This window comes from Cetorhinus maximus, chromosome 34 (assembly GCF_964194155.1).
Source record: "Cetorhinus maximus chromosome 34, sCetMax3.hap1.1, whole genome shotgun sequence".
NCBI classification, from domain to species: Eukaryota; Metazoa; Chordata; class Chondrichthyes; order Lamniformes; family Cetorhinidae; genus Cetorhinus; species Cetorhinus maximus.
Genome location: NC_135912.1, coordinates 11,685,385 through 11,700,180, shown reverse-complemented (window position 1 = coordinate 11,700,180; position 14,796 = coordinate 11,685,385). Strand labels below are relative to the sequence as shown.

The window sequence follows — 14,796 nt, the reverse complement described above, 5'->3', positions numbered from 1 at the left end:
TAGTGCCTTTACTATAGTGAAACATCCCAGGGAGCTGCAGTGAAGCATCCTAAGGACAACATTTGACACTGAGCCATGTGAGAGGATATTAGGGACAGGTGACCCAAAGCTTGGTCAAAGGGGTTTTAAGGAGCATCTTTAAAGTGGGGAGAGGTAAAGAGGTGGGCATAGCTACCAAAGCTGGAACAATGAAAACTGGGGATTGGCAAGATGCCAGAATTGGAGGAATGAAGAGTCATTAAAGCTGGAGATTAGAGGTAGGAAAGGGGCAAGGCCACAGAGGGATTTGAACATCTAAAGATGAGAATTTTAAAATCGAGGCATCATCGGACTGGGAGCAAAGATAGGTCAGGAGCGGCCGGACAAAGATGATCTCACTTTATTTGGTCTCCAGATTTCTGTCCCAGCAACATTGACCAGTCTGGGTTTCTGAAGCACCACCCTGGCATCAGGTAATTCAAGCAGACCGTGGGTTGTGGGCACACCTAGTTTGTGAGGAGATGTTGTCAGTGCTTGTAGTCCGACTGGGTGGGGGTGAGAGATGAGACTACCACCCGGGACTTGCCCTGTTGCTGTTGGGGTGACGCCCTGTGCAGATAGCACTGCCAAGGTGATCTGCTTGCCTGTGTCAAAGTATGTAACTCCCTTCCTCCTCTACCCTGAAGTCTGAGCAGATCTCTGTCTTCAGCAGGAGTGGTAGTTCATGTCGGTGCCTCACAGGCATGCAGGAGGAATCATCCCTCCAATGTTCTCCTGGGCCAGTCACTAACCAAACGATCAGGAATGGGAGGGAGTTGAGTGGATACAGAATGTACAGGACAGAAATGGCCATTTAGCTCAACCACTCCACGCTGGTGCTTACACTCCACATGAGCCTCCTCCCAACCCCCTTCATCTCACATCCGAATTAGGAGCGGGAGGAGGCCAATCGGCCCCTTCAGCCTGTTCCACCATTCAAAAAGATCCTGGCTGATCTGACTGTGGACTCAACTCCATATTTGCTATGATAACCTTTGACTCCCTTGTTAGTCTAGAATCTATATACCTCTGCCTTAAAAATATTCCTTGAACCAGCCTCCACCCTCAGAGAAAATTTCCTCTCACCTCCGTCTTAAATGGGAGACCCCTTATTTTAAACTCTGTCCCCTAGTTCTGGTCTCCCCCGCAAGGGGGCAACATCTTCCCTGTATACGCCCTATTAAATCCCCTCAGGGTTTTATGTGTTTCAATAAGATCATCTCTCATTCTTCTAAACTCCAATGGATATAGGCCCAGCCTGCCCTTTCCTCGTAGGATAACCCCCCACCCCCCGATTCCAGGTATCAGTTGAGTGGACACTTTAACAGCATATTCCTCTATTCCTTTCTCCCTCCTGTGTTTAGCTTGTTTGTCCTTAAATATATTGTCAGGGAATCTATATTTCTGGGTTTTTCTTTTGGTGCTTTTGAGGCAGAGGCTGAAGACTACAACTCCTTCGATACTCAGGGCTCCAGCACAAGTGCAGAGCACGGCAGGGGAACGCTCAAATCCAGGTCGCCTTTGACAGCTAGAGAGATGGTGCAGAGGGGCCAGGTGCCTGGGTTTTTAGCGCAGACACACAGCCCCGCAGCACCAGCGTGTGGTGCAAATCGAGCCCTCATGACGAGGTTAGTCGGGAGCTGGAGAGGCTAGCTCTATGCAGCGGCAGCTCAGGGGAGTACAGGAGCAGCTGGACAACCGGGGACAATGGAAATTCCATGAGTGGTGCTGTTCTGCTCAGAGCAGCTCGAGAGCTGGAATCGTGTCAGTAATTACATGCTGGGGTGCAGTCTTGTGAATCCAGTGGGATGGAGTCTTGGGAGAAGAGACTGAGCAACTGGGACACGAGCAGTCATTGGGGCAATCTGAATTGGAGCAGCTGTTGAGGTAAATCAGAGGCTGAATCTCCAACAGAGAGGAACTTTAATCCCTCATGAGGGAGATGGAGTTTTCAAGGGTTTCGGTGACTCACAGTGATCACTGATGTCTGGGTAGGTTGCTGAAATATTTGTTGGACCTGTCTAGTTGGGTCTGCCATTTAACATGCAATGTGTGATGTGTCTGACCACAATCTGGCTGTTGGACTACACGATAGATAGTATTGACTGTTTGCTTTATTGACTCTTATATCGTAAGAATTCTTGTTTGTTTAAAGCCGTGGAATCTTGTGGCTTTGTTCTTAGTAACCAACTGAGAATTCAAATTTTGTCTACTTTACAAATGTCCCTAACCGGACCATAACACTTTACTATTCACTTCACTATTCACTTCAACCACTCCCTGTGGGAGCGAGTTCCACATTCTCCCCCCATTCTGGGTAAAGGAGTTTGTCCTGAATTCTCAACCGGATTTATTACATTGATGGTCCCCAGCCCTGGATACCCTTACAAAAGGAAACTTCTTCTCTATGTCTAACCTATCAAACTTCTTCATCTTAAAAACCTCCAGCTGGTCATCCCTCATCCTGAAGTTTCCGAGCAGAAAAAGCTTATTTAGTCTTTCTTAACAAGTGAAACTCTCTCCGTTCCAGAATCAGTCTTTCATTCAGTGACCTGCATTGCGTAACCAGCTCTCCCATCCACACTGACCATAAGCACAGGGGCACCAGCGTTCATTTTGAAGAATGATATTTACTTTCCGAGTATTGCTTCAAGTATCATAACAAAGCCGCCACATTTTATAACTTTTCTTAGTAGAAAACAAACATTTTGTTAAAAGTTATACATTTAACGATTGCAAACAGTCTGCATTCCAAAAGATGGTGGAAACAGATCCCACAAGGAGTTGGTTAAATAGTTGAAAAGGAAACACTTGCAGGACTGCGGGGAAAGAGCAGGAAGAGAGGGGAACTAATTCAAAGAGCCGGCAGAGGAGAGGCACGATGGGCTGAATGGTCTCCTGTATTGTATCATGGTTGAGAAATCCGATCAGGCTGAGTTCCTCGATGTGTATCTCACCGCTCACTCCATCAGTATTGTCCTTGTGGCTTTCATGGCGAAGACCATATAAGGGCTGTCAGTACAGCGACTGGTCGTCACCCGCAGCAGAGCCAGGAAGAGCGACTTCACCCTGATAGTGAAAGGCCAGGGGAGCAACAACTCAGTGCACAACACCTTAGGGGACGATTCAGGCAATCATCCATTTAAACTTACAAAGAGTAGATAGATTCTGCAGCATTCATAACTTGAGCAGTATAGATGGGTAAGGTCATCAGCCATGTTCCACAGGGAACAGAGGTATCTCTCTCTGATAGAGAAATAATTGGTCATATAGCTTGAGGAGCATCACTCCACATCAAACACTCCAGGACAGGTACAGCACGGGGTTAGATACAGAGTAAAGCTCCCTCTACACTGTCCCCATCAAACACTCCCAGGACAGGTACAGCGCAGGGTTAGATACAGAGTAAAGCTCCCTCGACACTGTCCCCATCAAACACTCCCAGGACAGGTACAGCACGGAGTTAGATACAGAGTAAAGCTCCCTCTACACTGTCCCCATCAAACACTGCCAGGACAGGTACAGCATGGGGTTAGATACAGAGTAAAGCTCCCTCTACACTGTCCCCATCAAACACTCCCAGGACAGGTACAGCACGGGGTTAGATACAGAAGTAAAGCTCCCTCTACACTGTCCCCATCAAACACTCCCAGGGCAGGAACAGCACTGGGTTAGATACAGAATAAAGCTCCCTCTAAACTGTCCCCATCAAACACTCCCAGGACAGGTACAGCACGGGGTTAGATACAGAAGTAAAGCTCCCTCTACACTGTCCCCATCAAACACTCCCAGGGCAGGAACAGCACGGGGTTAGATACAGAGTAAAGCTCGCTCTAAACTGTCCCCATCAAACACTCCCAGGACAGGTACAGCACAGAGTAAAGTTCTACCTTTTACTGACTCTACAAAGTGCCTGAGCTTCAAACTCAGAAGTGATGACCCCTACTGCACAAGTGCAGCATTTGTACCACTGCCCTTTCTCGATGAGACTGTCAGTCTGCTACCAAATCTGGGGGCAGTTTTGGTGTCAGTGCACTGCCCGAAATTGAGGCAAAAAATCCAACAATTTCAGAATCAATCTCATTTCGATGTCAAATCTCTCTCCGACATCTGTCCAACCTTTTGCACATTCCTCTCCCTCCCTCCTCAGGTTTCGTGCCCCTGAGATGGAAGAACGTGAGTTCAAGCTCCGCTCCAGAGACTTGTCCAGGGATTGAAAGCTGCCTTTCCCGATGCAGTGCTCAGGGAGAGTGCTGCACTGACTGACTTAACCTCTTCCGCCTGGGAATTTGAACCAAGGCCCCTGGTCACTCCCCCTGCCCCTCAGCTAGATGTGAAAGATCCCGGGTCAGGATTAGAGGAATGTGAGAGGAGTTCTCCCCAATCAATATTTATCCCTTAAACAACGCTTCCAAAAGTGCCACATTATCCAGTCATTTCTCTCATTGGGGAATCTAATGTGAGCAAACTGGGCTGCATTTCCGAACACACTTCACTCATTGTCAAGTACATCAGGTGATCCGGAGATGGTGACAAAGTGTCTGACCCACAGCGTCTGTCACTCAGTGCAAGGCAGCAGCGGAGGGGAGGTTACCACCCTCGGGGGAGACCAATCCAAATCCAGCCATTGAGAACAGCTCACTGAGGACCAGGTCAGGTGCCCCAATGCAGCTGAAATCCTGCCAACACTCTCAAACTACAGTTCCCTCCGGCAGCCGCACTTCACTCAAAGAGGGAGGGGTAAAATCAGGAAGGAGAAAGCTCCACGGGGACTTGCAGGGTAACGGGAAAAGTCACAGGGGGAGCAGGGGGAGTACTGCATGGTATTCCAGAGGCAAGAGTGTTCCAACAATACAGAAAAGAAACATCCAAACCTTCGGTTACTCAGATCCTCGTCCAGGATACATCAGGAAATAACATTTCAGGAACTTCCATGTGGGACCCGTTGGTAGGTAAAGCATCACCACTCAAAACAGAAAAGAAACCACACACCTACTGCCTTTCCCTGCTAGGGTGGGAGTTTGCTGATCACTGCAATTTCAAATTCACCCCTTCCTCCCCATTTAGATCATGTCTCTAAACTGAGATCACTTATGAGACACAAACTGGCCAGTTTTTGTATAGAGAAACAATGGCTAACTTTCCACGATTCACAGAGGTGTCTGTCTTCAAAGTGATAATTTGATCAGTTTCTCCTCCTGCTTCCCATTCTCCCAGGCACGGAGGGAGGATGGGGTGTACGTTGTGGGGAGCGGGGTGGGGAAGGTGGTGATCAAAGCGCCTCCTGTAGGGTTACTGATGGTAGTAACGCTGTCCTTGACTGTGCTGCAGGTAGGCATGTCGGGGAGCTGCCTGACTTGTCGTTTGGAAACCAGTCTGGTAAAGACACAAGGAAAGATCTCAGTCAGAAATGATCCAGTAAAAGGAAGCTGTAGATTTAAGACCAAGTTACCATCAAAGAATTAGGTTTCCGTCCAATGCAACTCTGTCATGTACAACTGAAGTGCAGCATAATGAAAATTACAGAGTGAAGCTCCCTCTACACTGTCCCCATCAAACACTCCCAGGACAGGTACAGCACGGGGTTAGATACAGAGTAAAGCTCCCTCTACACTGTCCCCATCAAACACTCCCAGGACAGGTACAGCACGGGGTTAGATACAGAGTAAAGCTCCCTCTACACTGTCCCCATCAAACACTCCCAGGACAGGTACAGCACGGGGTTAGATACAGAGTAAAGCTCCCTCTACACTGTCCCCATCAAACACTCCCAGGACAGGTACAGCACGGGGTTAGATACAGAGTAAAGCTCCCTCTACACTGTCCCCATCAAACACTCCCAGGACAGGTACAGCACGGGGTTAGATACAGAGTAAAGCTCCCTCTACACTGACCCCATCAAACACTCCCAGGACATGTACAGCACGGGGTTAGATACAGAGTAAAGCTCCCTCTACACTGTCCCCATCAAACACTCCCGCGACAGGTACAGCACGGGGTTAGATACAGAGTAAAGCTCCCTCTACACTGTCCCCATCAAACAATCCCAGGACAGGTACAGCAGGGGTTAGATACAGAGTAAAGACGTTTCTTTGCATTGCCTCAGCAAAACCTTTGAAAAGAGCTTGTCACTGCACCAGTTTCTAGTTATGGTTCTTGACTGGTACCTGCCCACCAACAAACACTGGCAGAAGCTATCAGTAAACCGCTAGCGTTGTAAGGCACCCACTTATCGAGAGCTACTCACCGGGAGGGCTTGCTGAGGGGGTGTCCCGTGAGGAAAGCCCCCAGGCGATGCTGGTCTCTGTGGGTGGACATAGGCTAACGCAGCCTGGAAGACATGAGAAGAGACCTCACTAAAATGGGAACGCTATAACATCTACAAGCACACAGTCTGAACTCTGATTGAACTCGCACTTTCTCATTATCACAGCTCCCGTAGAGCGCTGTTTGCAATCTATATCAACAGACGATCGTGATAGGTGAGGGACGGGGAGGGGTGCAAAGAACCCTGACCCTCCTCCAGAATCCTCGGGCTGAGCTATAGGATGACTGTGGGATCCTCCTGTCCTTGTTAAATCTGCCAGGCCATTGCAGAGGTAGGGGTGATGGGGGAAGAGGTGGATTCTCACCTTGCTTAGCTTGGACTTGTGCAGATAGATTACCAGAGGGGTCAGTCGAGAGGGGGAAGGTGTTTTTATTCTCAGTTGGGAAGCTAAAAGGGAATGATGCAAAGTGCTGATGCTGGTGGGGTCAGTAAGGCCGCTGGCTATGGAATATCGGATCTATCTCTGGTCTCTACCCGACGAGCCCAAACTAAACAAATCCGGTGAATAGAGATTGCAGGTTTCATGTTGCAGGGCTGGGCTGAGGCTTCTAGAGGAGAGAAAGGACAAGAGCAAAGTGGGGTATCTGCACTGGCTCCCCTCTGTCCACACTGGCTCACCTCCCTTCACCCTGTCTGCACTGGCTCACCTCCCTCCCCCTGGCTGCACTGGCTCACCTCCCTCCCCCTGTCTGAACTGGCTCACCTCCCTCCCCCTGTCCGCACTAGCTCACCTCCCTCCCTCTGCCTGCACTGGCTCACCTCCCTCCCCCTGTCTGCACTGGCTCACCTCCCTCCCCCTATCTGAACTGGCTCACCTCCCTCCCCCTGTCCGCACTAGCTCACCTCCCTCCCTCTGCCTGCACTGGCTCACCTCCCTCCCCCTGTCTGCACTGGCTCACCTCCCTCCCTCTGCCTGCACTGGCTCACCTCCCTCCCCCTGTCTGCACTGGCTCACCTCCCTCCCTCTGCCTGCACTGGCTCACCTCCCTCCCCCTGTCTGCACTGGCTCACCTCCCTCCCCCTGTCTGCACTGGCTCACCGACCTCCCCTTGTCTACACTGGCTCACCGACCTCCCCCTGTCTGCACTGGGTCACCGATCTCCCCCTGTCTGCACTGGGTCACCGACCTCCCTCTCTCGTTTCCATGCAAAACTGTCCCTCTGCTCCTGTCTGCTTACGGTTTCTAACTGTGACTCTCCTTCAACACAAGTGGGACCAGAGTCGAGAGAGTAAGGTGGAATGTTCCGGAAAGACATGGCTTCTGGCGACATCAGAAAAGACAGCAGATTAGAAAGAACAGAGAAGGCTGAGGGGTGGTCACGTGGAGGTCTCTAAGATTATGAAGGGGTTTATGAATAGGATAGAAATAGAGAAGACGTTTGCACTTGTGGGGAGACCAGATGTACATCTTCTCGAGTTTTCTGCCCAAAGGCAGGTCTGACCCATAGCAGGTAGGGCAAGGAGAGGCAGGTCCCGAATCCACAGCCAGAACTCTGTGCTGTTGGCACCAATCTGATCCACATTTGCCATCCAGCCAACTGAGACAACTTGCTGTGGTAACATACACTTTTACATTCATGTAGTAGTGCAGAGCTATAGATAGCGACGGCAGAGGCTTCAACATTCTTCCCATCACATGGCTGACCAGGAATCTCTCCTGCTCTTACCGCCTTCTGTTGGCTAGAAGGATTTACAGGTTGATACTCAAGTCATGGAGTGGGACTTGAACCTGGAGCGCCTGGATCAGGGGTAGGGATACTACCCACCGCGCCACAAGACATCCACAGATCAGGACTCAGGGCCAAAAATAAGAGAGTCGCTAATAAATCAAATCTGGAATTCCGGAGAAGCGTCTTTACCCAGAGAGTGGGGAGAATGTGAAATCACTCCCATAGGGAGTGGTTGATGTGAACAGCTGTACTCGAGCAGATACGCCCAGGAGAGAGAAAGGAATAGAAGGATAGGGGGAGATGAAGAAGGGGTGGGAGGAGGCTGGTGTGGTGCAGAAATACCAGCACGGAGCAGATGGGCCCAATGGCCTGTTTCCGGGCTGTGAATATCGTGTAAAGAAAGAGCTGGGTTTGAATGTTTTGGGCATTGCCTCTCACTCTGAATTGCAGCAGCATTGTACAGCCTGCGGTCAGTTTTAAAATGTCCCAGAGTGACTGGCCATCCTCGGGTGGGAAGCCGGTTGTTCTGAGGGCCGTTTGAAGACAGGCTATCCCTGGGGTTTGGAGGTGGGTGGACGGGGTGGAAGGGGGAACATTACCTTGCCTTGCTGGATGTGGACGAGGATCGGTGGGGCTGGGAGGAGGCCTTTGTTGGGATGAAGGGCTTGAGGATGCATAGGGTGTAGACTTGACAAGGAGAGAAACGTCAAAACGTTAGCGATTGAAATAAAAGGGCATTAAATCTTCTCTGACCATCTGCGCCGAAACACAGAGGGTTATAGCTTCAAAACTCTCATAGCATCATCCCCTCGCCAGTATATTGTGTCATCATCTGCTCTTCCTGAAACAATGATTCTATCTCATTCAACCCTCCTCCGCACCACTCGACGTTTCCAGTCTTGACCTCAGACTGCACCTTACAGCAATCACCAAGAACCCCATTATTCCACACCAGGGCCTGACTCTGGCTTGAGAAACCCAAGTGCGCACACGCGCACCCACACACACACACACACAATCCTGTGCAGCGGCGTTATGGATCTGAAGTAGAAATCCTGATGTGATATTTTTTTCTCCCTTCCCCTTGATCCTGGATTTACTGAAGTCAATTACAGCCCCTCCCAAACTTTCGCCAAGGGCACCATCGGCTTCAGCACCAAACACACATGGAATCCGAGGGAAAGCTTTGAGGATGACTGCACGAACATTTCTCTGTGAGCATTGCAAAAGTTGGAGCGTTAACGCAAAGCGTCACCCTGAGGCCAGACTGGACAAGTAGGTGAAAATGTTCAGTCAAGGGAGCGAGGAGAAGGAGAGTTCGAAGTACTGAACTGGGTCAAGAAGTGCAGTGAGGTGTGGGGTGAGAGAAAGAAGGGATTTGCTCCATTAGGAATGTGTACAATTGGAATGAATCGGAAGGATTTCAGTCCATTGGGATTGTGTACAATGGGAGTGAGTGGAAAGGGGTTTGGGTCCATTGGGATTGTGTACAATGGGAGTGAATGGGAAGGGGTTTGGGTCCATTGGGATTGTGTACAATGGGAGTGAATGGGAAGGGGTTTGGGTCCATTGGGATTGTGGAAAATGGGAGTGAATGGGAAGGGGTTTGGGTCCATTGGGATTGTGTACAATGGGAGTGAATCGGAAGGATTTCAGTCCATTGGGATTGTGTACAATGGGAGTGAATGGGAAGGGGTTTGGGTCCATTGGGATTGTGTACAATGGGAGTGAACGGGAAGGGGTTTGGGTCCATTGGGATTGTGTACAATGGGAGTGAATGGGAAGGGGTTTGGGTCTTTGGGATTGTGGAAAATGGGAGTGAATGGGAAGGAGTTTGGGTCCATTGGGATTGTGTACAATGGGAGTGAATGGGAAGGAGTTTGGGTCCACTGGGATTGTGTACAATGGGAGTGAATGGGAAGGAGTTTGGGTCCACTGGGATTGTGTACAATGGGAGTGAATGGGAAGGAGTTTGGAGCGTTGGGATTGTAGACAATGGGAGTGAACGGGAAGGAGTTTGGAGCGTTGGGATTGTAGACAATGGGAGTGAAAGGGAAGGAGTTTGGAGCGTTGGGATTGTGTACAATGGGAGTGAACGGGAAGGAGTTTGGAGCATTGGGATTGTAGACAATGGGAGTGAATGGGAAGGAGTTTGGAGCGTTGGGATTGTAGACAATGGGAGTGAATGGGAAGGAGTTTTGGAGCGTTGGGATTGTAGAGAATGGGAGTGAATGGGAAGGAGTTTGGAGCATTGGGATTGTAGACAATGGGAGTGAACGGGAAGGAGTTTGGAGCATTGGCATAATGGACAATGGGGAGTCCTAAGGAACCTTGTGTTTGGATTGATATGCTTGTGTGACCCTGAATGCACTGAATGGTGGTGTGTGAGAACAAGACGACAAGAACTACGTACAGAATCGGTGAATCCGGACTGCTGGTTTGCATGTTCCAGCTGTTTCTGTAAGGGAATTGCTGTACTTGGAGGTATGAAGCCTGTAACGAAGAGGGAGACATGGATTAGAAGCTGGAGCAGCAAACTAAAAGTGGCAACTTCAAAAGCCCATACCCAACTTAATGATTGATAAGGGGCACTCTTCCATTGGGATTGTGTACAATCCCATTGTCTACAATCCCAATGCTCCAAACTCCTTCCCATTCACTCCCATTGTCTACAATCCCAACGCTCCAAACTCCTTTCTGTTCACTCCCATTGTCCACAATCCCAACGCTCCAAACTCCTTCCTGTTCACTCCCATTGTCCACAATCCCAACGCTCCAAACTCCTTCCCATTCACTCCCATTGTACACAATCCCAATGGACCCAAACCCCTTCCCATTCACTCCATTGTCTACAATCCCAATGCTCCAAACTCCTTCCCGTTCACTCCCATTGTCTACAATCCCAACGCTCCAAACTCCTTCCCGTTCACTCCCATTGTCTACAATCCCAACGCTCCAAACTCCTTCCCGTTCACTCCCATTGTCTACAATCCCAACACTCCAAACTCCTTCCCGTTCACTCCCATTGTCTACAATCCCAATGCTCCAAACTCCTTCCCATTCACTCCCATTGTCTACAATCCCAACGCTCCAAACTCCTTCCCGTTCACTCCCATTGTCTACAATCCCAACGCTCCAAACTCCTTCCCGTTCACTCCCATTGTACACAATCCCAATGGACCCAAACTCCTTCCCAATCACTCCCATTTTCCCCAATCCCAATGGACCCAATCACTGACAAACGCTGCCACCACAAGTCAGTGCCCACAGCACTGTGGGTGTACCTACACCACAGGAACTGCAGCGGTTCAAGAAGGCAGCTCACAACCATCTTCTCAAGGGCAACTAGGGATGGGTAATAAATGCTGGCCCAGCCACATCCCATGAATGAAGAAATAGTGGTGGGTGATGGTGAATGGGTTAGGATTAAGCCAGCAGATTTGCTTGGAAGTGTCCATGAATATCTACATGAGCCTGTGTACATGTGTGTACATCTGAAGCACAGTCACTGTTGTAATGCCGGAAATGCAGCAGCCAATCTGTGAATAGCAAGATCCCACAAACACCAAAATGATTAATGACCAAATAATCTGTCTCAGTGATGTTGGTAAAGGGATAAATATCAGCCAGGACACTGTGGAGAACACTGTTGCTGCTTTTTCACTGAGATCCATACGAGAGGACAGACGGAGTCTCGTGTGAAAGGCGGTGTCGGCACTGGGAGTTGCAGTGTAGACTGTGTGCTCAAGTCTCTGCAACAAATCTTAAACACACAACCTTCGGACTCAGTGCCGACACAGCGCTACCCACTGAGTAACCTGCACTGATCAACATGGTGCTCTTTATCTTCAATAAACACAGCAAATGCTGGAAAAACACAAAATATGTGGGAAAACTCAGCAGGCCTAACAACATCTGTGCAGGGAGAATGAGAGTTCTTCAGTTCTGAAGAAAAGCTGCCTGACTCACAACGTTAACTCCACAGAGGCTGCCAGAGCTCCAGGGTTTACCAGCATTTTCAGTTTTTATTTCCGATTTCCAGCAACTGCAGTGTTTAGCTCTCATCTTTGGTCCTTTCCTTTGATGTCCTCGATGACACACCTGTACCTACAAACACACACAACCACACACCTGTACCTGCAAACACCCACATCCACACACCTGTACCCGCAAACACCCAAACCCACAGACCTGTACCCGCAAACACCCACATCCACACACCTGTACCCGCAAACACCCAAACCCACAGACCTGTACCCGCAAACACCCACACACCTGTACCTACAAACACACACAACCATACACCTGTACCCGCAAACACCCACACACCTGTACCTACAAACACACACCATACACCTGTACCCGCAAACACCCACACACCTGTACCTACAAACACACACAACCATACACCTGTACCCGCAAACACCCACACACCTGTACCTGCAAACACCCACATCCACACACCTGTACCCGCAAACACCCAAACCCACAGACCTGTACCCGCAAACACCCACACCCACACACCTGTACCCGCAAACACCCACACACCTGTACCCGCAAACACCCACACACCTGTACCTACAAACACACACAACCACACACCTGTACCTGCAAACACCCACATCCACACACCTGTACCCGCAAACACCCAAACCCACACACCTGTACCCGCAAACACCCACACCCACACACCTGTACCCGCAAACACCCACACACCTGTACCCGCAAACACCCACACACCTGTACCTACAAACACACACAACCATACACCTGTACCCGCAAACACCCACACCCACACACCTGTACCTACAAACACACACAACCACACACCTGTACCCACAAACACCCACACACCTGTACCCGCAAACACCCACACGCCCATACCCACAAACACCCATACCCACACACCTGTACCTACAAACACCCACATCCACACACCTGTACCTGCGAACACCCACATCCACACACCTGTACCCGCAAACACCCAAACCCACACACCTGTACCGCAAACACCCACACCCACACACCTGTACCGCAAACACCCACACCCACACACCTGTACCCACACCCACACACCTGTACCCACAAACACCCACACCCACACACCTGTACCGCAAACACCCACACCCACACACCTGTACCCACAAACACCCAAACCCACACACCTGTACCGCAAACACCCAAACCCACACACCTATACCGCAAACACCCACATCCACACACCTGTACCCGCAAACACCCACATCCACACACCTGTACCCGCAAACACCCACACACCTGTACCTACAAACACCCACACACCTGTACCCGCAAACACCCACACACCTGTACCCGCAAACACCCACACACCTGTACCCGCAAACACCCACACACCTGTACCCGCAAACACCCACACACCTGTACCTACAAACACACACAACCATACACCTGTACCCGCAAACACCCACACACCTGTACCCGCAAACAACCACATCCACACACCTGTACCCGCAAACACCCACATCCACACACCTGTACCCGCAAACACCCACATCCACACACCTGTACCCGCAAACACCCACATCCACACACCTGTACCCGCAAACACCCACATCCACACACCTGTACCCGCAAACACCCACATCCACACACCTGTACCCGCGAACACCCACATCCACACACCTGTACCCACAAACACCCAAACCCACACACCTGTACCCGCAAACACCCACATCCACACACCTGTACCCGCAAACACCCACATTCACACACCTGTACCAGCAAACACCCACATCCACACACCTGTACCCGCAAACACCCACATCCACACACCTGTACCCGCAAACACCCAAACCCACACACCTGTACCCGCAAACACCCACATCCACACACCTGTACCCGCAAACACCCACATCCACACACCTGTACCCGCAAACACCCACATCCACACACCTGTACCCGCAAACATCCACACACCTGTACCCACAAACACCCACATCCACACACCTGTACCCGCAAACACCCACATCCACACACCTGTACCCGCAAACATCCACACACCTGTACCCACAAACACCCACACACCTGTACCCGCAAACACCCACATCCACACACCTGTACCCACAAACACCCACATCCACACACCTGTACCCGCAAACACCCACATCCACACACCTGTACCTGCAAACACCCACACACCTGTACCCGCAAACACCCAGACACCTGTACCCGCAAACACCCAAACCCACACACCTGTACCCGCAAACACCCACACACCTATACCCGCAAACACCCACACCCACACACCTGTACCCGCAAACACCCACACCCACACACCTGTACCCGCAAATGCACACACCCACACACCTATACCCGCAAACAGCCACACACCTGTACCCGCAAACACCCACACACCTGTACCACTAAACACCCACATCCACACACATGTACTCGCAAATACCCACACACGCCCACCACTGCACACACCCCTGCACTCACACATACTCACATACCCGCGCTCACACCCCCAGGCCCCTGCACTGACACCCCCAGGCTCCCTGTGCTCACACCCTCGCATAACCGCACCCGCACACTTACTTGCCCACCCGCTCACCCAGTCACACACGTGGGCAAAAACATACAAGCCAGGATGAAAGATTGCCCTATGATGAGAGGCTGAGTAAACTGGGTCTATATTCTCTGGAGTTTAGAAGAATGAGAGGTGATCTCATTGAAACGTGATATTCTGAAGGGGTTTGACAGGGTGGACGCTGAGAGATTGTTTCCCCCCACCCCTCCCCC

At 50.5% G+C, this 14,796-nt stretch overlaps 1 protein-coding gene across 5 annotated transcripts in view; it reads right to left on the bottom strand.

The window, feature by feature from the left end:
• Positions 1–2,628: 2,628 nt before the first annotated feature.
• The window catches only part of gps2 (G protein pathway suppressor 2), a 29,449-nt gene continuing 17,281 nt past the window's right edge, over positions 2,629–14,796 (bottom strand). For 4 of the 5 annotated variants that reach the window (XM_078533819.1, XM_078533818.1, XM_078533821.1 and 1 more), the window contains 3 exons: positions 10,430–10,509; positions 6,266–6,349; positions 2,629–5,394 (listed from right to left, as the gene is read on the bottom strand). In XM_078533819.1, the coding sequence (XP_078389945.1) occupies positions 5,311–5,394; positions 6,266–6,349; positions 10,430–10,509 (248 nt within the window). In that variant the 3' untranslated portion in view covers positions 2,629–5,310. The remainder of the gene's footprint in view (positions 5,395–6,265; positions 6,350–10,429; positions 10,510–14,796) is intronic. The other variant, XM_078533822.1, reaches the window with a different exon arrangement.